We start from the raw sequence: 23,741 nt of genomic DNA, 5'->3' as shown, positions 1-23,741 counted from the left end.
CTGGTATGAGGAGGTATAGCCTTGTCAACAAGATAAATGGTTTAGTCTGCTTGGCATCTAAAACTTTCCCAAGCTACTAGCCCCTGCCACTTTTACCCATAATACTATGCAAGCCAGCTTCCTGTCCAGATCTTGTGGTGTTTTTTTCCCTTAAATGCACCTTTCAAGATAACCATAAGAGGCTCAGCTTCTGCCTCTAAAGTTCCTAACCCCCTTGGTCTGTCTGGAGCCACCTTAATGAAGGGGAAAGGAAATGTAAGACTTTATGATGCTGTAACTTAATGCCAGAAGCTGGCATGTTGGTGTGTTGGGGGGAGGTGGAACACTGAATGGAGCTGGAAGCTGATCTGGTAACATCATATATGCTGTCTGACATGTAAGAGCTTTTCTTAGGCCCTACTTTCCCAATATGCTGTAGTTACAACTGTAGCTTGGGTGAGCAGTGCAGCATAGTGTATGAGGATGTGACCTCACTGGGCTGTACCGCAACCATGCCTCTTCAACCATCCCCAGCCTAGTGATCATTTTGAGCTTTGGACTCCTAGACTCGCATAATAACTATATGTTCCAGCACTGACCCCTCCCCTAAGAAATGCATATTCATCCTCCATACCGGCTACGTCAAAGACCTGGGTCATTAATCAAATTTAGATTACCTGGACTGTGGTCGGGACTTTATCCCTCTTCAGGGTTTCATGATATTTTTTGATATGGGGAGTAGAGTTTTCAAGAAATGTAAATTTGGGGACATAATCAGTCTCGTGTAGATGGTGTGTGTGTTACTGGGCTAAGAATATTTCAATGACTGTTATGCATCATTTAATATTTAAGGCTAGGCAAGACAAGTTGGCATTAGCCTTTACTGATTTCAGCTTTCAGACAGCAGGGGCCAGTTTCCTTAACCTTGAGTGTGGTATAGGTATCAATCTTGAAATCAACAATGTAGATTGTCCTGCATTTGCTGCCCGTTGTGCCTGTTTTGCATCAGCAGGCGATACCTTATCCCATTGTACATTGCTATCAATCATCTTTTAAATCATCGGGACAAAAGGGTTGTAGGCCCTTTGCAAGACTGTTTTGATTTATCTCGGTCTTAACAGGCTTCGGCATTCTCCAATCATATCACCTCCAAGGCCTGGTAGGAAGCACAGGTGGCAAAGAATCATTGAAAAACTGCATTTTAAACCACAATAGCATAAACAAGCTTACATTATGGGGGGGGGGGGGGGCAGATTCCTGCTGTCGGCCTGCAATGTGTAAGTAGTCACTTACACGGAGAGCAAGTCTTTTGAAATTGGGCCCTTAGAGTTAAGGTCTAATTGTAAAGAAAATGGGGAATAACTTACATTCAGAAATATTAGTGAGGTGCTTGATGGGGTTGTAAACAAAAGACAGAATTATTTATGGTCATTAAAGCAGTCACAGGTGAAAGCAGTAACTGAGAAGTTTGAGGTCCTTTGGAGGAATTTAGTTTGGGAGAGCTTGTTGGATTTATCATTTATTCATATTTAAAAAAACTAAGCAACATAAAGAAAGGTTCACTGTGAAAAGATGACAGGAAATTTTGGATCACTGGCATTAAAATTCAAAACATATATGAAGTAAGAAAACTGAAGATGAATGAGAAAAATAAAATCCTGTTTTATCAGGTTGGAGAATGACAAACATTTGTAAGTGAATTAAATGGACTGATTAAATGAACCCCTGGTGAGAACTTAAAAATACTAGTTGAATGAAGTGACACAAAGGATTTTTAACAAAAATCTTACTCACAGGCCCAATGCTGGGAAAGTAGTGAATTCCAAAGGTAAGGCGCATTATAGGCTGAATATTCCCTATAAGATGTTTCCAGAACATATATATGAAATCTACAGCAGCCCCTCCCTAGCAGAAAAGTAGAGGCACACCTGCCCATAGAGAACCAGAAGCTCCAACGGCTGTAACACAAGCAGTGAGCAACAAGGGTCTTTAAAAAAATGGGGGAGGGGGAGAACGAGAGAGAGAGAAATATTTCTACAAGTATAAGTCAGTACAAATCTTATAGGAGAGGTGTAACATAACAGGCAAACAAATCTTCAGTCAGAATCTGTGCAGCACAGTTCTTTAATCTTTGTAGGTATCCAGGAGCTGCATTACTGAGCTCTAGATGCAAAATGCTATTACATTTCATTTTGTAAGGATCTTTAGACAGCTTAGTATTTTTTGAGAATGCTGCCTTGATGCTGACTAGAGCAGAAGAAGGTTTTAAAAGGTTCACAATGTAATGCTTTGGAGAATTCGAAGGATATTGCTTGAGATTTGCATAGTCATAATCATTTTGTAGTGGATGGGGGAATTAAGCTCATTTAAAGAGCTTTAGAGGTCAAAGTGACATTGTTCCCAGACCAGTCCAGATAAGAATGAATATGATCACTGCTAAATGATGACATGGTACCTATGGTTTAATAATGGCATGGGCTGAGGGTAAGGATCTAGTCTTTTTGCCTGATGTTTTGTCAGTTTTACTTGGCAGTGTGAATAAACAGTGCCTGGTCACAGAGTGGTTGAGTCACTTTGGTCCCCCCCCATAGCCGGCCTTAGGCATAGGCCAACTAGGCGGCTGCCTAGGGTGCTGCTGTAGCAGGGGCGCTTTTCCAGTATTTATCTGGTGTAGGTAGACCAGAATGGGGGCACTTGGTGATGTGGTGGGGGGTGCCATGGGGCCCTTTTGCCTAGGGCACCAGTTGACCTAGGGCCGCTCCTGGTCCCCCCCCTCAGTTAACTGTAAACAGATAATGACATGGCTAACTCTGAATTTGACTATTTTATCCAGTACATTTAGGGGAATGATCATGCAGGGGTGATATGGGTATTTCTTGAATATTTCAGAATGACCATTGTGGAATTGTTAAATACATTCTTTCTGTAGTGGATGATGATTAATAATCCTTTATTTCATTCAGATTGTCACAGACCGGCATTGACTTAACTCCAGTCTAGTATGACGACCCTCACATCTAATGAGTGGACATTCATTTAATAACTCTGTCAATGTTGTGAAATTTGAACCAGTTTCAGTTGGCTGATGTATCTAAAAGACAGAAAAGACAGAAATTAAACAGTGGGAAAGGATTCGAGTCTTTTGTGTTCCTAAGTCAGGGTATAATTAAACTTCATGAAATTGGCATTGTTTCAGTTTTTGATTTTAGCTAAAAGTGCTCTTAACAGCACCCGTATTATGTCCAGAATTGACAACTCCTGCAATTCATACAGAGTTGCATATATTGGTAGCATATCAAAGTAAAACTGTAGAATTTGAAGTAGTTGACTTCATTTGGTCTTCAACCCGTGGGTTACGGATCCATATCAGATTTCCAGCATCTGATCCGAGCTCCAAGCTCCTCCCCTTACCCATAATGCTCCATGCCTCCTTCCTCCCTTCAGATCTCATTTGCTGCTGGAAAAGCAAGCAGCATGTTCTGAGCTCTAGGCATATAGTGGGTAGTGTAGGTGCTCTCTTTTTTGATCTTTTTGACCCCTTTTTCTACCTTTCTTAAAGGTTTCTCTGTCTCACTTTCTATCCTTTCCCTCCCCGCGACAGTCGTCGAAAAAAAAAATCTTCTCTCTCTTCTTTCACCCTATCTCCTTTTGTGTGTGTGTGTGTGTGTGGGGGGAGTATGCTTGGCCTATTTAGGGATGTCTGAAGCCCCTAAATTAAGCTTACACCAGCTGATGGCCACACTGTGTGTAGTGTGCCTGGGCACAGCGCACCTTCAGACATCCTGTTCTATCTGTGCTGGGTTCAATCCCAATGCACTGAAGGACAGGGGAGGCAAATTGATCCTAAAAGGACTACTACCCTCCTCGGGGATGGTAGCCCCTGTGCGCCCCCTCTTTAAGGACAGCAGCCACGTCTTCTTCCTCTTCCCTGGCCTCTGGGACTCAAACTCCCGCCAAGAGATCCGGGGAAGGGGATAAGATCAAGAGAGACAAGCCGCGGAAGCGGTCTCCAGACCGCTTGACCCTGGCTGGCCCACCAGCCAAAGTTAGGACTCAACTAGGCTCAGATCAATCCCAGCTTCAATCCCCAAGGTTTTCCCCTGAGCCGGAGGAATCGTGGGCCAGGTCGCCAGTTAGGTCTCCTCCTCACCGGCATTCTCGACCAGTTTCTTTTGCATCGTCTTCCCGCTCCACCCAGTGCCTCATTGAAGCAGAGATGGACAAGATGATGCGGATAAATGGGGGAGGACTACAGGCTAATGGAATCACTTGTTCCTGTATGAGTCATAAATAATACAGCGACCTGAGAGAAGGCTGTCCTGTATGTAGGTTGCTTAGTATATAGTAAGAGTTTATTAGACTGCTGTAGAATAAATGACAGGATTTTGAAGCACTGTGTGATTTAGACTATAATGATGTTTTTTTTTTAACCATTCTCTTGATTCTTGTCTCCCATTTTGATTTCAGTCTCAGCCCTGCGTGACCAAGCTTCAAGGCTAGGTGTACCCGTAGGAGTATTGTCAGCAAAGACTGTGGTAGTGAAGATCCAAGAACTCCAGCATGCTGAGTCCAAACAAGTGGCATTACTGGGCTTGGAGCAAAGAGTAAGATTAAGATTAAACCCATACTGCTATCACGGTAGAGTTTAGTGCTTGCATTTGCATTTTTTTAAATTTACCAAAGTATGTATAGTTTTTATTTGATGCCATACAGTCATTGGGTGCCACCTGTGTTTCCATGGTATGGCTGAGTGGCACTGTCAGAAATTTGGTCTTCAACCCTATGTTTTTCTTCAAGACAACTAGGTGAAAATTGCCAGGTACAAATCCAAATCATTTTCAACCATTTAATTTGTAAAATGTGTTTTAATAAACTTCTGAAACATTCCTGCCCCTTGTTTCTTTTTCAGGTGCATTTCATTCAGTTTTAGTTAATCCACGCTGAATACTTGTTTAGTGTTTCCAGCACAGCTGTTACTATCCTCAGCATATCCCATTCCTTCCTTTCCATTGTGCTACCATGTGTTTTCAGACTTTTTACATTTTCATTTTCTTGCAAGTATTTTTCCATTTGTGCATAGATTTTGCTTTTTTTATAAACTGGTGAGCTTGCCTTCCATTACTGATGCCTGCATTCAGGTTTCCTTTTAGTACTCTATCCTGCTTTGCTTGTATTTCTTTCATTCGTTCACTCATTTGATTTACTGTTATTCCCCTCTACTTTGCAGGTATCTACTTGCTGTCTGTGGCATTATTATTAACTTTTATAGTCTTGCCTAATTTGTTGATAGCCATGTTGGAACCTTTTACCCTCTTCCATAGAGGTTATTTTAATACAATATGTAGTTAATTTTGGGAGTACAAGATTCAGTTAAGAGTGTGGGCTGACCCAGTTTTTAAATGAATTTTTCTTACTGTGAGCATACCTCTCAACCTCTTAGAGCAAGAAATCTGTAGAAAGCCATCAATAATGGGAGGACAAGCCCCAAAAATTGGGACACTTTTTAAATATTGCTGTTACAAACTTAGAAAATTGATAGAATAACAGGTTTTGCATTAGCATGAATTTTCTGAAGAGTATGAAGTCTGAAACTTAAATGTCTGTCATTTTCTGACTTTAACCCTCAGTAATTTGCACATTTGCCAGAAAATCACTATTTTATGAGAAACCAAAAATATGAGGCAAAAATCTGGACATTCTGCAAAACTCTGTATAGTTGAGAGGAGTGACTGTGAGTTTTTCTAACCTTGAAGTTTGAATAAATGAGTTTGGTTATGAGGCACTGATGAACCCCCCCCCCACCAAGAAAATTACTTATTTGGAAACCAATTTTCAGTTAAAAATTTTATGGGTCTGCTGTCAGCCTTGTGGCCCAAGAAATTGGGACAAAGCCAAAAAGAATTGGGAGTACAAAGCCTCAAAAATAGAGACAATTTTTAAATATTGCTCTTACAAACTTAGAAAGTTGATTGGGTAATTGTGTTAGCATGTATTTTTAGAAAGAGATGAAGTCAGAAACTCAAATGTCTGTAATTATATTGTGCCCAGTCTTCAATGATATAGCAAAAAAATCACAAATGTTATGAAGAGCAGACTAACGATATGAGAAAAAAACCTGAACATTGTGCAGAACTCTGGGCAGTTTAAAGGTGTGGCATACACTACCCTTCATTTGAAATATCTATATATGCTACTTAAATAATTTGAATTGGCTGACAAACTCTCTATTTCCGACTGAAATGATTTATAGTGCAATTTACTTTTTCTGGCTTCTAAGCTCAAAATAGAGCTAAAGCTGAGAGGTCCTTGCAAGCACTAGATCTGCAGCTTGAGCTCTGCCCCAAGTGTGTGCTCCAGGAGATAGTGAAATCACTCATGTAGCTTCTGTAACTCTTGTTAATTTAATTTATTAAGTCCTTAAACTGGATTTAGTGTGGCTTTAGTTTGAATTTAGAAAATGCCTATCCTGCTTCCACATTTGCACACTTTGGGGGCTGTGGAATGTCCCAACAATCTTTTTTCTGAATAAGATATAAGTAATCATGTGACCTATTGTTAAAAACTTCCAAGAAACATTAGATTGTACATGAAGAAGCAAAGTTTAGATTAGTTTTAGAAGTGTAATACATTTTCACAGTAGCAAATGCTCATCTACGTACCATTTTGCACATTTTCTTTTATGAGTTGCACTTCAGTTTTATCTTGATTCGGTGAGCTTTAGTACAACTTGTGTATTTTTATTTGACAGAATAGTAGCAGTTTCAGTTTTTTGTAGTTCTCCTTAAAGCATTTATATGTGGTTGCTAAAGCAATTACTAGAAAATGGAAATCAAAGTCTAAAGCAACTGTACTAGAAGCCATGAATATAGTAACAGTTAAAACAACTGTAAATGGGATCTTCAGAAAAGGGTAGGAGCAAATTAGGAAAAAAAATGGGAATTGTGGGAAGAATCATGTAGGGACTGATCTATGTAATGTTTGACTGACTGTGGCTGGATAGAATACAAGTGATGTATAATGTTTGCAACTAAAATTATGCCAATATTATTTGTTTTAATGTATATAAATATTTGGTTGCCTATGTCATAAGTGATAATTTAATAAAGATTTTTTTTTGTTTATACAAGAAACACGTACATATGCCAGATTGGTTTGGTATCATTTTTCAAACTTGAGAGTTGTATATTTTAAATTAGTTTTACGTTTTGTCAAACTGAGACCAACATTGATGATAATCTCAACTTGTATGAAGTGCTTAATGTTTCCTGTTTTAAATTGAAGCCTGTGACATTTGGAAGAAGTTTTGTATTAACATAAATTGTATCTCTATGCAGTTCTGCAGAGTACTTCCCCCACAGCCTTAAGAAATGTTACTGTGACTCCTATTAGGCTGTTTCTCAAGTGAGTGGCTCACTGGTGTAGTGACAAGATGTCTTTCTGGGCTGCAGACTGTCTCACTTTAAATGAATTATTTATGGAAAGGAGAGCTAGAGCAGTAGTTCAACTTGTATTCTTTAGAGGTTTGCTGTGGGTTTGGTCTCCAGCAACCACTGAGAAACTGAAGGCTTGGTGGAAGGTGAACTTGGCCCAACCAATATGCTGAGGTCGTATTGCTAGTAATAATGACTGGCAGTTTCTCTTTCAGGACCCTCTCCTCAACATAATTAATTCTCTATCTCCATTTTGGGGTTCTGCATGCCTGCTTTTGATATATACCATGACTGCAGTCTTCGTCTAAATTTAATAATGTCACACAGTTCTATTTTACCATCTTACCTCAGGACTTTACCCAGTGGCTCGGTGTTTGTTTATTTATTTATTTTGTTTCCAGAGAGGACATTACCTGATGACTCCCCCAGCTTGGCCATTTTGTTGTTCTGGGTGGGAGGCATCCTCTAGGATTCACCCAAGTGACACGCCAGAGCTGTCTCCCTTCATGCAGGATGGGCTAGCTAACAACAACTCGCTCCCATTTTCCCCTGCCTGTAATCAAACTTTGGTCATAGTCATGGCTTTATCCCTGTGCAGCACAGAGTTTGGAACTTGCTCTCAGCATATTTCCTGATGATAGTTTGTGTGTGTGTGATGTAGAGGAAGCTAAAACACTTGCAATTGTTAGGTCACCAGTTGAAACCCACTCTGGTGCTGACTGTATTGCTTCAGGAGAGAGCATAATATCAGGAAACAGCAACAAGTCTTGAAGAGTAAACCCAACCATCTGGTGTAGGAGATGCTCATTGCCTTCCTCAGGATGAGCAAGATGATTGTACGTACTGGTGGTTATATAACTTGTCTGATCCCAAGTGTGACCAGGCATACTCTGTGCTCTACTGAGTAATTTTTTTTTTCTGAGCATCACATCAGCATGGCTTTTTTCAGTCATATTATGCCTACATCTGTCTACATGAATGCCTCTAACAATGGGTGCGATGTTAATTGCATTTATTAATTGCTTGTGGAGCAGCATTTTGAGAGATGTGTTCATTTTTAAGTGATAGGTATCTGGGGGGGGGGGTAGCACTAAAAGCTTGTGAGTACAAATTGGAATTTGTTTGCTACACCCCTCACTGATCCCATGCAGGTGCTGGGGGCAACACATTAGATATAGTCTAGTTCAGCAAGGTCTTCATCATAATGGTCCTGATTCCTTCAGTGGGTGTTCTGTCTTCCTTAGCTAGTCAGGAATTGAGCTTGTGCTCATCAACAGCTGACAGCCAACAAGGGGATTGGAGAAGGATTTCCCTGGCTACAGTTTTGAGGAGTATATACCACGGTTTAGGTGTTGTACCTCATGTGTTGAAACCCATGGGTAGTTCCCCTTTGTACTTTGAATGGACTCATAGCTCCCTTAATGTGCACACTGAGTTTGGTCTTTGGCCTCCTGACTTTCCCAGACCCTGTTTCCATGACTGACTTGCCGGTGTTAAGGGTGCTCCTGCTGTTGATTGGAGGGATCTATGTTGGCCCATCAGAGTTGAACCTGTGAGCATGTTACCTCTGTTACCACTTGGAGGGGTGGGAGAACACCTGTAGGGAATACAACTTGACTCCAGTACATGACTCTGCACAGCACTTCTTGTGCAGGGCTCCTGCCTCTGATATGTCTTCCTTTTAAACTTTGAACCTACCTACCAACCAGCATATCCCTGCCTCTGTTTTTGTGTCTAAGATACTAGACTAGAACAGGCCACACACTAGTGCTAGGATGATGAGGATATCTGGTTTCTCCTTTGAGTCTTCATAAGGAGAGGAATCTGAGAGAACTGGGGTCCTCGTCTCCAAAATAGACAATGCTGTGTAGTCCAGTCTCACCTTCATTTTTACGTATGGGTTCGGAGCCGATCCTCGGCTCCGACTCGGACGATTTTATAAGCTCGAAGACGTCTGGTTGGTTCGTGGCTAAGCAGGTATCCCATAGTGCACCAGTACAAACCCGCAATCTCATTTGCCACGTCGACGAGTTCGGTTGTGCTTCTCTTGGCTCTGGCTAAGTGTTAACTTTTTGCTATTTATATTACTTAAAATCTTGTTTAAACTTATAAGTAGTGTAGTATAATAGTATTTGCATTAGTATTTGTTAGTATAGGTTAGCTAATTTTTAGGTAATTAGCTCCTTTGCACCCCTTGGGGCAAGCGTTGGCCTTTGGCCTGTGAGTGTGCTTTGTGGTATCCTGTGTACCAGTTATAGATAGTTTGATAATCGCTAGTGTTTGTTCTGGTCTGCGTTTTTGTAGAGCAGTTTGGTTTTGGCGGTTATCCGCTGATGTTTGATATTTTCTATTGTAGTGGAGTTTGCTGTTTGAAACTCCTGTTCAGTTTCCTTAGTGTAATAAGGTTTTTCTGTGTGTGTGAGTTTTTTGGCTGACCTGTTTAAGTTAGAAGACCTAGCTGTTACCTTTTCTGGACTAGGCCATTTTAGTTAGAGGACCTAGTCCTCCCTTTTACTTTTCTCTCTTCTGTCTTTGCCTGTGTGATGTTCTTCGTTCCCCATTGCTGCAGTCCTTACTATTGGGTATAGTCCGCATCCAGTCGGCCCGAATACCAGAGTATAAGGCTGACGTCGGTCAGGGCGCATTAGACTGACGTCAGTACGTCAGGGTACTAATGCGCATGACCGACGTCATATCCTCAGTCTTTTTTGCCGCATGGTCCGATGCAGAAGCAGTTTTGCGAGTGCAGGTTGGCGTTCTGAAATATTTCCGAAACCGGAGTTTCAGACCGAAACAGAGTTGGCTAAGTACCCCGTTGGGGAACATTTTGGTTTTTTCTTGCCTCAGTATTTTACCGGATGTCAGAAAAAGTGAATAACTGTATTTCTTGTGGGAAACAGATACCTCATAGGGATTACCATACCTTGTGTATACCTTGTTTAGGGCCTGAGCACGACGTTGTTGGTTGCCGCTCTTGTGCTAGGTTTAACAAACGCACTATTAAGAGGAGGTTAGACTGTGCCAGGTTAGTGTTTGGGAAGCGTTGCAATTATAAAATGCCGTCGGATGCTCCGGCGCTTCGTCCAAGAAGCGCAAGGACAAAACAGCGAAGCCTAGGGTTGATGAACCGGCAGTCCCGGACGTCGGTTCTTTAGAAGGCTCAGTGGAGCCAGAGGTTTTGCCAGGAGTTTCCATGGAGTCCCAGGCAGACACTTTACTGTTACAGGATGTGCCTTCTCAGGAGGTAGGCCAGGCTGAGGGGGCTTCTCAGGTGACTGTTCTTCCCTCTCTTCCCAAGGTAGTTAGAGCCTCTCCTTCTGTTGCCAAAACTTCTTTGAGAGGTAGGCCTAGTTCAGCTTCAGTGGGGGCTTCTCCTAGCATTTCGGGTTCTGTACCTAAGAAACATATGCTTAAAATGGCAGAAGATTTGATTTCTATGATTAGAGGTTCTATGCCCCCGCCTGATAAGAGGCCTAGGGTGGAACCGGAGTTTGATAGTTTTGAACAGTGTTCAGAGGCTTCAGAGTCTTCTGCGGAAGACTTGCAGGAGTATCCTACTTATTCTGATTCTGATGTGGATGATTCCACTCCTACAGCTTCACCTCCTGAGGATTTCTCATTTTCAGAGACTCTGCATTCCATGAGGGAGCACTTTAAATGGGAAGGCCAGGATTACTCTGATTCCAGGAAAAGGCTTAGGGAATTCTTGTTTTTACCCCAGCATAGGCCCTTAGCTATTCCTCCTGTGTTGAATGTGGTGGAAGATGTTTTGCAGAGGCTTCCTGAACCCTGACTCTTTGCCTCCTGCTCCTGTTAAGCCTGATAGGTATTATAGGGTGCCTGAAGCTCATAAGTATTTGTTTAAGAGTCCTAGGGCGGACCCAGAAACTATTTCTCAAGGGCCTAAAGGTGTTAAAGCTTCTGTGGTTAAAAATCCTGTTCCCACTGATAAAGAGGCAAGGGCTTTGGATAGGTGGGGAAAGAAAGTGTATACTTCTTCCACTCTAGCCATGAGAGCATTGAATTGTCAGTTTCACATGCTAAAATATCAGAATTATCTCCTTTCACAATTGAAATCTAAGGTGGATGCTTTGGCGGAAGGTATTGAGTGTAAAGAGTTGCTGGATTTGGTTCATGTGTCTGAACAAGTGGGTAAGCATTCTTTGCAATGTGGTTTTGATGCTGTACAGGCCTCCTCGAGGGTGGCTGCTACTAGTTCTGTTCTTCGCAGGCATGCCTGGTTGAAGGATCAGAATTTAGCTGAGCATGTTAAGACAAGGATTTTGGATGCTCCTTTACAGTCTGATGTGTTGTTTGGATTGCCTGTGGAAGCAGTTTTAAAGAAAATGGAGGACAAAGCTAAGTCTATGCAAACTGTTAAAGATTTTTTGCAGGTGCAGCCACCGAAGTTTAGTAGAAATTGGCCTGCTAAGGGGTGGACATATCCTGCTTATGATTCCCAGTCTAGGGGTAGGTCTAGACGTGGTAGGGGCAGGGCTCAAGGTTCTTTTCGGCCTAGAACAGGGAGTTCACCTGCTCAGACTTCTGGTGAGGGCAGGGGTCAGTCCTTTCGTAAACAGACCCAATGACCTGTTTTTTCTGCTGCCAGTAGATTCCTGTCTGGCAGCTCCTTTGGGAGGAAGACTGTCTCTTTTCAAAGAAAATTGGGATTTAATTACTCAAGACAAATGGGTGCTGGATATCATTCACCACGGTTACAGATTTTATTTCCATACAATGCCCCCTTTCAAAGGCATGCCAGACGTTCCTCCTCCGCAAAGAAAGGAGGCTCACAAGCAAGTTTCTCAGTTACTCCAGATAGGGGCCATTCAGCCAGTCCCTGTATCAGAAAGGGGCCTAGGATTTTATTCTCGCCTGTTCCTAGTACCAAAGAAGGGGAACACGTGGAGACCAATTTTGGATTTATCTCTCCTCAACACTTTTCTGGACATTCCCAAGTTCAAGATGTTGACGTTACAACAGCTTTTACCTCTGCTGGGCAAAGATCACTGGATGGTAACTTTAGATCTCAAGGAAGCTTACCTTCATGTGCCTATAAGGCTAAGTTGCAGGAAGTATCTGCGGTTTCGAGCTGGAAATTCTCATTATCAGTTCTCTGCATTGCCCTTTGGCTTATCTACTGCCCAGAGTATTCACAAAGGTTCTGGCTCCAGTGATAGCTTACTTCAGGCTTCAAGGAATTCAAATCTATCCTTACTTGGACGACTGCCTGATTCTGGCTCAAGAAAAGGAGGACCTTCTACAGCATCTGGAACATGTTATAGCAGTGCTAAGATGCCTAGGGTATTCTGTGAACGAAATAAAGTCCAGTCTAGTACCCTCTCAAGACATGTGCTTTCTGGGTGTGAGACTGAAAACAGCAGCCCAGATGGCCTTTTTAACCCCGGACAAACAAAAGAGTCTATCACTTTACTTCCATCAACTATCTCATCAGTCCGTGCTGACTGCAAGGACAGTCCTTCAAGCATTAGGGTTCATGGCATCTTGTATTCTGGTGCTTCCCAATGCCAAACTGCATATGAGGAAGCTACAATGGTATCTCAAAATGTATGGACACAGCACTGCCAGGATTTGGACACTGTCATTCAAATAATACCTTGCCTTCAAAAAGAATTTTTGTGGTGGGCTCAGGAATGTCACCTAAACAAGGGACTCTCTGTGACCCGGCCAGAGGCGAGTCAGATTTTAACGACAGATGCCTCGGACATTGCTTGGGGAGCTCATCTAAATGGAAAGTGGATACAAGACAAGTGGCCTGCCAGACTACAGCATCTACAGATCAACATGAAGGAGATGTTAGCAGTCCAGTTTGCATTAATGGCTTTCAAGGAGTTACTTCTTCCAGGGCAGGTGTTGCTTCTAACAGACAACACAACTGTCATGTGGTACATCAACAAGCAAGGGGGAACACATTCTTATCCTCTATGCAGGCAAGCAATGATTTTATGGGACACTGCGCTAAGCTTGCAACTAACTCTTCAGGCAAGGTTTCTGCCGAGCACAGAACTCCTTAGCAGATGTGTTAAGCAGACAAATCATGGATCCCCACGAGTGGAAACTGGATCTTCATGTATTTCAAAATTGACAGTGTCATGGGGAACTCCAGACATAGATCTGTTCGCTTCTCCACTAAACCACCAGCTGCCACAGTATTGCACAAAGGGGTTTCATCACACAGCTTGGAAAGTGGATGCTCTGTCTTTCAGTTGGAAAAACCTTCATGTGTATGCCTTTCCTCCTCTGCCTCTTCTTCCAAAGGTACTATTAAAGGTCAGACAAGACAGGCCAAGGATGATTTTGATAGCTCCAGATTGGCCTCGCAACACTGGTACCCACTACTACGGAGTCTGGTAAGGAAGCCTCCATGGCCTTTACCTCTGATTCCTCATCTGTTATCTCAGAAGGATGGTCATCTGCTCAATGTCAAGCTTCACTCTCTTCATCTAACAGCCTGGCATATTCTGTGTTGAAACACAGCAGGTCTCAACTTCCTCAACAAGTTTTAAATGTGATTATGGAAGCTAGAAGACCTAGTACAAGGAAAGTGTACGCAGAAAAATGGAAGAGATTTTTATTTTGGAGTACAGCAAAGAATTTGCAGGTTTCTGAGCCTAATTTGAGTGTGGCTCTTCAATACCTTACTGAGTTATTGGACAAAGGGTTGTCCTTCTCTTCCATTAAGATTCATGCTGCAGCAATTTCAGCTCACTATGATTGTGACCCACCATTGTTTTCACATCCTTTGTTCAAGCAGTTTCTTAGAGGGGCAAAGAATATAAGACCCCCACGTAGAGCTCCTACTCCTGCTTGGGATCTCAATTTTGTGTTGGAAAAACTTACTCTACAACCTTTTGAGCCTGCGGCTACTGCTGAATTGAAATACTTGTCATGGAAGACTGCTTTTCTGTTGGCTATTACTTCTGCAAGAAGGGTGTCTGAGTTGCAGGCCCTTATGGCAGTAGAGCCATTTTGATTTTCCATAAGGATAGGGTATCATTACGTACTAATCCTTCCTTTATGCCTAAGGTGGTTTCTAGTGTGGCTTTAAACCAAACTATTCATTTGCCTACTTTTTATGCAGACCCCCAAAATAAAGGGGAAAAGATTTTGCACACTTTAGATGTACACAGGCAATTGCGTTATTATTTAAGCAGGACTAAGGATTTTAGGCAGTCTCAGCAGTTGTTTGTTTCTTTTGCTTTGAGTTCACAGGGCAAGCCTGTGTCAAAACAAACTATTTCTAGGTGGATTGGCTTTTGCATTGCATTTTGTTATTCCCATCATGGCAAGGAGATTCCAGCTGGGATTAGGCCTCATTCCGCTAGGGCTACTGCCACTTCTACAGCATTTCTAAGGGGGGTGGCAACTAAGGATATTTTGGAAGCAGCTACTTGGAGTTCAGTGCATACTTTCTCTAAGCATTACCACCTTCCTATCTACTCTAAGTCTAGGGCTGGTTTTGCCACAGCTGTTTTGCAAGGCATGTTGTCAGCTCCTGCTTCTTTATGATTTGCCAGCCTCCCTTACCTCTGCTTTGGGATTCTACCCAATAGTAAGGACTGCAGCAATGGGGAACGAAGAACATAGTACAGTTTTGTACCTACCATAAATGTAGATGTTCGAGGATCCCATTGCTGCAGTCCAATTTACCCTCCCTCCTTCCCCTCTGTGTTTAGGGGTGGTTGTGTAGGTGAGGTTACATGCTTATATTTTTGTATATATTCTTGTATATATTGTACATGTTTTTGGTGCAGGTATTTTGGGCCTTGTCTTTTTAGGGTCTTCTGACATCTGGGGCAAGAAAAGACTGAGGATATGACGTCGGTCATGCGCATTAGTACCCTGACGTACTGACGTCAGTCTAATGCGCCCTGACCGACGTCAGCCTTATACTCTGGTATTCGGGCCGACTGGATGCGGACTATACCCAATAGTAAGGACTGCAGCAATGGGATCCTCGAACATCTACATTTATGGTAGGTACAAAACTGTACTTTATGTCTAAAGAGGTTATGGAGCACAAGCCTTCGGGCTTCAAAAAATACATAAAGTGCTCCCAAAAAATGTCACTGACGGATGGTCATTGCCTATATGTCTATTGCTTAGGGCCATCCATTTGCAAGAGCCTTGCTTGTTTTGCCATTCTTCTCCCCTAGTGTTACAGGAGAGAAGGAACAAGCTTATTCTAAAGAGTCTGTTAAAGCCTGCCTTTGAGGAAGCCTTGTCTAGCTCTTCCTCTTCTTCCAAGTCCACTAAATCTAAGTCTTCGAAAAGACCTTCTCTGGCAACGGCTGGTGTTTCGGAGCCACCTCCTAAAGTGGCAAAATCGGCCTCATCGGCTCCACTGCCTTCGGAGCCGACTGAGAGGAGCATTGTGGTGACAGGGTCGGTTCCTAGTTTGTCGGAGCAGACCACTGAATTTATGGAACCTCCTATTCCTCAAGATCAAGATCCCCGACTATGTCCTCCAGCTCTTCCAGTAGCTTTTTGGAAGAAGATGTGAAGAGGATGGTGCTGAGACTGCTGAAGTCGTCTGATCTATCTAAATTGTTGTTGGCTCTGATCCATTCGGTTCCAGAGCTTTTGGAACCTGTTATATACCCTCGATTATTATTCCTCCTCCGAGCCAAGCTGATCTGTCTGAGTCGGAGGGCTTGGTGCCATTGGTGGAACCATAGGCTCCAGCTCCACTTCCATTTGCTTTGGAGCCGGGTTCTGCTCCAACACTTTCAGTGTCGCCTGTTGTGTCCAAGGGCCGAAGCTCTCCGGTCGGCGCAGACAGAGAAGGTTGGAATTGGTCTTCGGTTATGAGCCTCCCTCTTGGCACTTCGGATAGGGTAAGTTTGGACCCTGCGCATATCTCAGAGCTGATAACTCTGGCGCCGATGGCATTCTGTCTCTTCGGAGCAGGGGAGGTCCTCGGAGCCGGAGAGGTCGGCATTTGAGATAATGCGGAGCATACTGTCCAAATCACCAGTTGCCACCAAAGGTACCAGCACTCTTCCCCCTAGGGCACCCACTTATGTCTCAGCCCCTACTCTCTCCAGAGACAGCAGAGACCCTCAGCCTCAGGAGCCACCGGCTGGTCGGCTGGTGGCCCCCCACTCTTCCGTGACCTCCCCGGTATACCCTTCTGAGGAGCCCCCTAGGAAAAAAACATGCAAAAGAAAGCATGTTGACTCCCAGGATGAGTCTTTGACATCTGACACTGACCTCGAGGAGTCAGAAGGGTTCCCCAAGTCATCCTCTGATGATGTCTCCTTCGTGAACATCCTGGAGATCCTTGAGCAGAGGTGCAGCTGGCCCACTGTCAACCCTTCTGATGAGGAGTCGGTGTACCTGAAGGCTTTCGGGTCTCAACCTTCTGCCACTTGGGTGTCTCCACATTGTGACGAACTCATGGATTTAGTTAGTCGAAAGGTGTGGGATACTCCTGATGCCATGGAGCCAGCCCCTAGGAGGCCCAACAAGTTTCTTTCTGCCCCTCCAGAAAAATAATTTTTGGCCAAAGGAGTCCCCATACATGCCATGGTGGTGGCGGCGGCCACTAAGAAGTAGCTTGCTGAGACTTCTTCTGTCCATCCACCGAATAAGGAGTCTCGACAGATGGACAGGTATGGGAAGCGTGTTTTCAGTTCACTGGCATTTACTCTTCGATTGTTGAACTATCTCACTCACTTCACGAGATTGCAGAGGGATCTCCTCAAGGAGTTAGGAGATTCTGTACAGGGTACATGTACTGAGGGAGTCCCTGACAAGATTTCTGCTCAGTTGTCCACCCTAAATTCTATAGTAAACTCCTCCATGCGGCTTATTTCGTATGCGGCTGATGGAGCGAGTAGAGCAGTGGGTTCAGGATTTGCCCTAAGGAGTCACTCCTGGATGTGCTTGTGTAATTTTGCGGAACAGTTCAAGTCCACTTTCACCAATGCCCCTTTTGATGGTTCCTCATTGTTTGGATCTAAGGTGAAGGACACACTCACTCGGTGTGAGCAAGATGGAAAGACGCTCTCTGCTGTGGGAGTACTTTTTACTGTTTCCTCTCGGCCATACCCCAAAGGTCAAAGGGGCAGTAAAATGTGGTTCAAGAAGTCCCGGAGGGTCTTTCCGGACACACAGGGTGGACCCTCCTTCAGAAGCAGAGGAGGAGGAGGAAATGGGAGACGTCGCCTTAGAGGCATGGGTGGTCCGCATTGCCAACAAGACCGTGATTCCTTTCGGGGACGGCCTTCTCAGTGCTTCTGATGTGGGGCCCGACTGCGTTTCTCTGCGGCCGGTCGGGGGTTGCATTTCTTTGTATCCAGAAGTCTGGCTAAGTATCACTCAAGACAAGTGGGTACAAAGAGTTGTTACCAGAGGCTATATCATACCCTTTTCCCTTCCACTGTTTGTTCCCAAGAAGATCCCAGATGTACCACCCAATCACAGGGATCAGGCAACTGTGGAGATCAACAAGTTTCTCTTAAAAAGAGTCATCCAATCTGTCCCAGCAGACCAGATAGGATCCGGAATTTACTCCAGGTTCTTTTTAGCACCAAAACGAACAGGAGACTGGAGGCCGATATTGGACCTCAGCAGATTAAATGAAACCATGAGGAAGGACAAGTTTCGGATGGTAACACTGCAGTCAGTACTCCCATTGTTGGGGAAAGACTATTGGATGTGCTCAATAGTTCTCCAAAACACCTACTACCATATAAAAATGGACAAGGCATCCAGGAGCCATCTACGCTTATGGCTGGGAGCCAGTCACTATCAGTTTTGTGCTCTGCGCTTTTGTCTCACCACACCCCCAGGATGTTTACCAAATGCATGGCAGTAGTGACAGCTCACCTGAGACATCAGGGATTCCAGGTGTTTCCGTATTTGGACGACTGGCTGCTGACCGCCCCCAGCAGGCATCTACTTCTCCAAAACAGGGACGCCACTGTTCATCTTTGTGCTCAGTTAGGGATTTCCATAAATTGGGAAAAATCTGCATTACTGCCCTCGCAATCGGTGATCTTTATAGGCGCAGAGGTAGACACAGTGATCATGACCGCTAGTCTCCCCGCTGAAAGGGCACAAAATTTAATCTTTCAAATTCATTGTTTTCTCCCGTTGCGAAAAGTCAAAGCAAAGTGGGTTCTTCAGCTCCTCAGTACTACGGCATCCACCATCCTATTAGTACCATTAGCCAGGTTGCACATGAGAATTCTCCAGTGACTTTTGTCTTCCCAATGGTCCTTCCAATATCTTCTGCTGAGTCACCCTATTTTGCTGACGGAATCATGCAAGGAGGACCTCCTTTGGTGGATAGCACCCAACTAGTTGACGACGGGTGCCTCCTTTGTTCCTGCTCAACCCGTTGCCACTGTGACCATGGATGCCTCCCAGATCAGGTGGGGGGGCATTATCTCAGCAGGACTGTCCAAGGCCCATGGCAAGAACACAAGGCTCACCTGCATATCAATGTTCTGGAGATGAGGGCGGTGCTCCTGGCGTTGCAAGCACTTCAAGATATTCTTCCTCTTGGGACTATTGCGATACAATCAGACAACATGTCGGTAGTTTGGTATATCAACAAACAGGGCGATACCAGATCTTACCCACTCTGTCGGGAGGCCATGCGAGTTTGGGAATGGGCGATTTCTTCCCAGCGCTTTCTGGTTGCAACAAGCTCAGCTGGGCGATCCTACTGCCTCACGAGTGCTCTCTGAAACAGGAAACAGCGGAACAGATTTTCCACAAATGGGGACAGCCTTGCTGCGACCTCTTTGCCAGCCCAGTCAATACCAAATGCAACAGCCATTTTTCCCACATTCCCCCTTCGGGGGAGACAACCAGAGACGCTCTAGCTCATGACTGGTCCCTGGGTCTTCTGTACGCCTTTCCTCCATTTCCTCTCATTTCCAAAGTGATTCAGAAAGCCAGACGCCTGGAATGCAAGTTAATCCTCATTGCTCCTTACTGGCCTCGTCAGGTTTAGTTCCCCTTCCTCAAGCCTCTTCTCCTGGACTATCCTTGGATTCTGGACCCAGCTCCAGATCTCTTGACTCGCATGTCAGGTTCGCTACATCCCTCAATCCACACCCTTAAATTGACAGCGTGGCTGCTCCAGTTCCATCCCTAGTCAGACTTCACAATGTATCTTCCTCAATGTCATATATTCATATGTCCTCCCATAAACCTTCAACTAGGAGACTATATGGCAGTAAATGAAAAAGATTTTCTATTTGGGCACATAAAATGAATGTAGATTCCCTACACTGCTTCTATCCCTGTGATTTTGGAATTTCTGTCTGAGCTTTTGCAGCAAGGATCTGCCGCTGCCACTATCGGGGTCCAGTTGGCGGCTATTTCTCATTTCCATTTAGGGTTTCCAGATACTAATTTAATGTCTCATAAGCTATACAAGACCTTTTTGAAAGGAGCCACTCTGTTGAGGCCACCGCTGCAAGAACCTGTGGCTTCTTGAGATTTAAATTTTGTGTTGTCCATACTGACATCTTCCCCATTTGAGCCTTCTCACTCATCTTCATTGAAATTTTTGTTTTGGAAGACTTTGTTTTTGGTGGCTATCATGTCAGCTAGACGAGTATCGGAGTTACAAGCCTGGTCCGTTAAGCCACCTAACTTGATCTTTCATAAAGACAGGGTGTCACTGCATACTAACCCCTCCTTTGTCCCCAAGGTTTGTTCCCATGCTACCTTAAATCAATCCATAGAACTCCCAGTTTCTTCCCTAATCACTGTATTGCAGCTGAATACCGGTTTCATCAGCTAGACGTTCATAGACAACTACGTTTTTATTTACATCGGACCAAGGATTTTAGGAAATCAGATCAACTATTCATTTCCTTTTCTGAATCCAGATTGGGCTTACCAGTTTCTAAAGTGACACTAATTGGATTTCTAGTTGCATAGCCTTTGTCTACAGTTCGGAGGGCAGACCTTTACCCCTCAAGATCAAGGCTCATTCTACCTTTGCAGCCTTTCAAGCCAGGGTCCCACTTGATAATATTTGTGCAACAGCTACGTGGGCTACCCTTCACACTTTTATTACACATTAAAAATTGGATTTAGCTTCCAGGGGTAGAGCATCCTTTGGCTCCACGGTGCTCAGGAGTATTTTCCAATGAGCCACCCAAGAATAAGATGCTAGGGATGCTGTCCCATACGTAAAATGAATGTGAGATTGGACTGCACAACATAAAGAAGTTATGTACTCACCATAATGTTCCATGTTGGTAGTCCATCTCACCCTTCATTTTTACCAACCCGCCCTCCTGCCCCCATCCTGGAAGAATCTGGAGATAGTAATAATTTGGTTATCTTTCTATGCAAACCCTTTAGTATTGGTTTGTTTGTTATGTTTATTTCTTCTAGTGAGTAGCAAACAAGATCTGGGGTTTGTACTGGTGCACTATGGGAAACCTGCTTAGCCACGAGCCAAACAGAAGTCTTCGAGCTTATAAATCGGCCGAGTCGGATCGGCTCTGAACCCATATGTAAAAATGAAGGGTGAGATGGACTACCAACATGGAACGTTGTGGTGAGTACATAACTTCTTTTTATTATGTGACTTTCTGCCTACCTTTATCCTACATGACTTGGGCTGAGTTCATTTTTGGACTAGTCTGTTGATTCTCTTACTTTCTCCCGCCCATAAAAATAGTTTAGGAAAGCATGATATGATGATCATTGGGTCATATTTTCAAACCTTTCCTCAGCTTTTCATGCCGCTTTAAAACCAAATTTTGATCATTCAATGTGTAAGAAAGATGACCTCTATAAATACCCAGAGGAGTGGAATGTCATTTTTGATTTTCGCATTCTAGGCTAAACTCTTACTTGATGCCATTGACCAGGCACACCATTTGGCTACCCTCCCACTTAAGGAATTTAAAGCTTTGGATGTACTGGTCAAAAATGTGCGGCTTTTGCTACTCGATGCCTTAGATCCTTGAATTACCTGCCTCAACGAAGTAATTTTTAATTCTGTCTGGTGGATTTAGATGCTAACTTGAGAAAAGCTGACAAAATTCAAGTGATTCTGGAATCGGTGTCTTTCTGGAGGAGAGACATTAGGGATTCCAAAGTGGATTTTAACATTCTCTGTTTGTTAAATGTACTTATTCTTTGTCTAGGGTAGCAGCAGCATCTGGCATGCATTTGTTGCGAATGGTGTAGCTTAGGCTTTCCTTAAAAGAAGAAAGAGCCGAGGCATGCTGTTCTTCATGCCCACTTCTGGAGGTAGTGATGGATCCTATCAGAGACTTGCAGAATAGAAAATGGACATTTTACCATGGGGGATCTCTGGCTTGCCTGCAAGTACTTTCTTTTCTTATCTAACCATGTCCATTACCTTCATAGGAGAAAGACTCCTTTCACCTGAACATAATTCTGTACACTAGCACTTTGTACTGAGGATGGCAAGGACTAGATGTTTTATATCTGAATTACTGCTTGGCACATCTTCTGAATTCCTGACTTGTGTATGGCAGCCCATTGCCAGAGATAACATTAGTATTGCATTTCTTAATTCCTTTCTTAACAATATAGACTTGATGCACTAATTATGCTTTCACTTTTCATGTATATCAGTTTGATTAATTTCACAGGAACTTGAAGCAGTAATCAAACCATTTATGATATATAGTATCATTGAATGAGAGTGAATATGTCCACTCTGCTGCATGGCCAATCTGGAAATGGGAATGCTATCATTTCTTCCTTTGGATTGTTCTGTAGCAGATGGTTGAACTTTACACTACTTGATCTGTGTAATTTGATATTCCTGGCCAAAACATAATGTCATTTCCTCTTCCTTTGCATTTTACTATTCCTAGATTTCACTTGTGTATTCTGCCAATCATTTGTTTTCTCAGTTGATTGTGAACCATTAATGTTATGTAGTCCAATCTTGCCTATATTCTTACCCGTGGGTTCGGCTCCGACTCGGCCAAACATTTCTAGCTCGAAGTCTTCTATTGGCTGGGCTAAGATGGTATCCCATGCTACATTGCTCCATATCCCCAGATCTCGTTTGCTGCTCGTGTAGCTCGGACGTGGTCTCGTTCTTGGCTGTGGCTAAATACCCTTTTTCTTCTTCTTGAGAGAATTTGTGACCAACAAAAAGCTATTTTAATAGCTATTTCTAGTTTGGTGTTTTTTGTGCATAATCTGTAGTGTGATTGTTTTTTGTGGTATCCCACTAGCTGTTCCAACGGGCTAGGCCCGTTTCAGTTAGAGGACCTAGTCTGTCCCCTTGCTTGTACCTGTGTTTGTTTTTTCTGTCTAAAACCATTTAAATTAGAGGTTTTAGTGTCTGTCTCCCTTGTTGTGTGTGCTAGTGTTGGTCTAAAACCATTTAATTTGGAGCTTTTTAGCCCTAGTCGCCTTAGTGTGTGTCCTTTTTTAGGATTGTTTATGCAGTTGGTTTGTGGTAATTTTGTTCCCATGCTTAGTGTGGTGTATTCTGTGACTGTAGTTGTTTTTTCCAGTCGGTCAGTGACGTGATCTTTGTATTGGTAATTGTGATTCTTTATCAAGATGTCTAAAGATTCCAAGGAGCACAAGCCCTTCGGGATTTAAAAAATGCTCTAAGTCTGGTTACAAAATGTCCATCACCGATGGACATTTCAGTATGTGTTTATTGTCTGGGAGCAATCCACCTGCAGGAGTCCTGCAGCTTCTGCCATGCTTTTAGTCCCAGGGTGCTTCAAGAAAGAAAGAATAAGTTAATTCTGAAGGGACTCTTGATACCCTTGTTCGAAGAGGCCATGGATTCTGCTTCCAGCTCAAAATCGAAATCCACAAAATCAAAAAAGAGATCTCTGGCTCCTTCAGTCTCCTCGGAGCCACCGGAGAAAGTAATCAAACTAGCATTGACCACCTCATCTCCACTGTCCTCGGGGCCGCAGGATGTGTCGGTGTTGATGGAACCGGCGTCAGCTCCAATTATATTGGAACCCCTTTGGAGCCGATCGCCCAGTACTAGACAAGTGTCACCTAAAAGGAGATCTCGATCTCCCTCCCTGTCCTCCAAATCCTCCAGGACACTTTCAGATGTGGATGTTGATAGGGTGGTGCAGAGACTCCTTCAGTCACCGGTTTTGGCTAAATTGTTCTCTGCTCCGTGCCCGTCCTGTTACCTTCTACGATGATTCCTCCGAGCGCATCTCTGTCTTTGGAGCCAGAATGCACCGCTCCATGTGATGCTTCTAAGTCAGTTCTGATGGCCCTCCGGGCTTATCGGTGCCTATGTCAGCTCTAACCCCATCGGTGCCGTCCACGGGATTCGGGAATCTGGATTCTTCAGTCGGGCCT

At 43.6% G+C, this 23,741-nt stretch overlaps 1 protein-coding gene across 2 annotated transcripts in view; it reads left to right on the top strand.

Moving 5' to 3' along the window:
* FANCA (FA complementation group A) overlaps positions 1-23,741 on the top strand; it is a 2,214,801-nt gene that overhangs the window by 83,852 nt on the left and 2,107,208 nt on the right. For both annotated transcript variants that reach the window (XM_044081851.1, XM_044081852.1), the window contains exon 5: positions 4,447-4,583. In XM_044081851.1, the coding sequence (XP_043937786.1) occupies positions 4,447-4,583 (137 nt within the window). The remainder of the gene's footprint in view (positions 1-4,446; positions 4,584-23,741) is intronic.

Source organism: Protopterus annectens, chromosome 8.part1, assembly GCF_019279795.1.
Source record: "Protopterus annectens isolate FY-2018-M chromosome 8.part1, PAN1.0, whole genome shotgun sequence".
Classification (NCBI taxonomy): domain Eukaryota; kingdom Metazoa; phylum Chordata; order Ceratodontiformes; family Protopteridae; genus Protopterus; species Protopterus annectens.
Note: the sequence above shows the minus strand (reverse complement) of the source record. Positions and strands in the feature narration are given on the sequence as shown.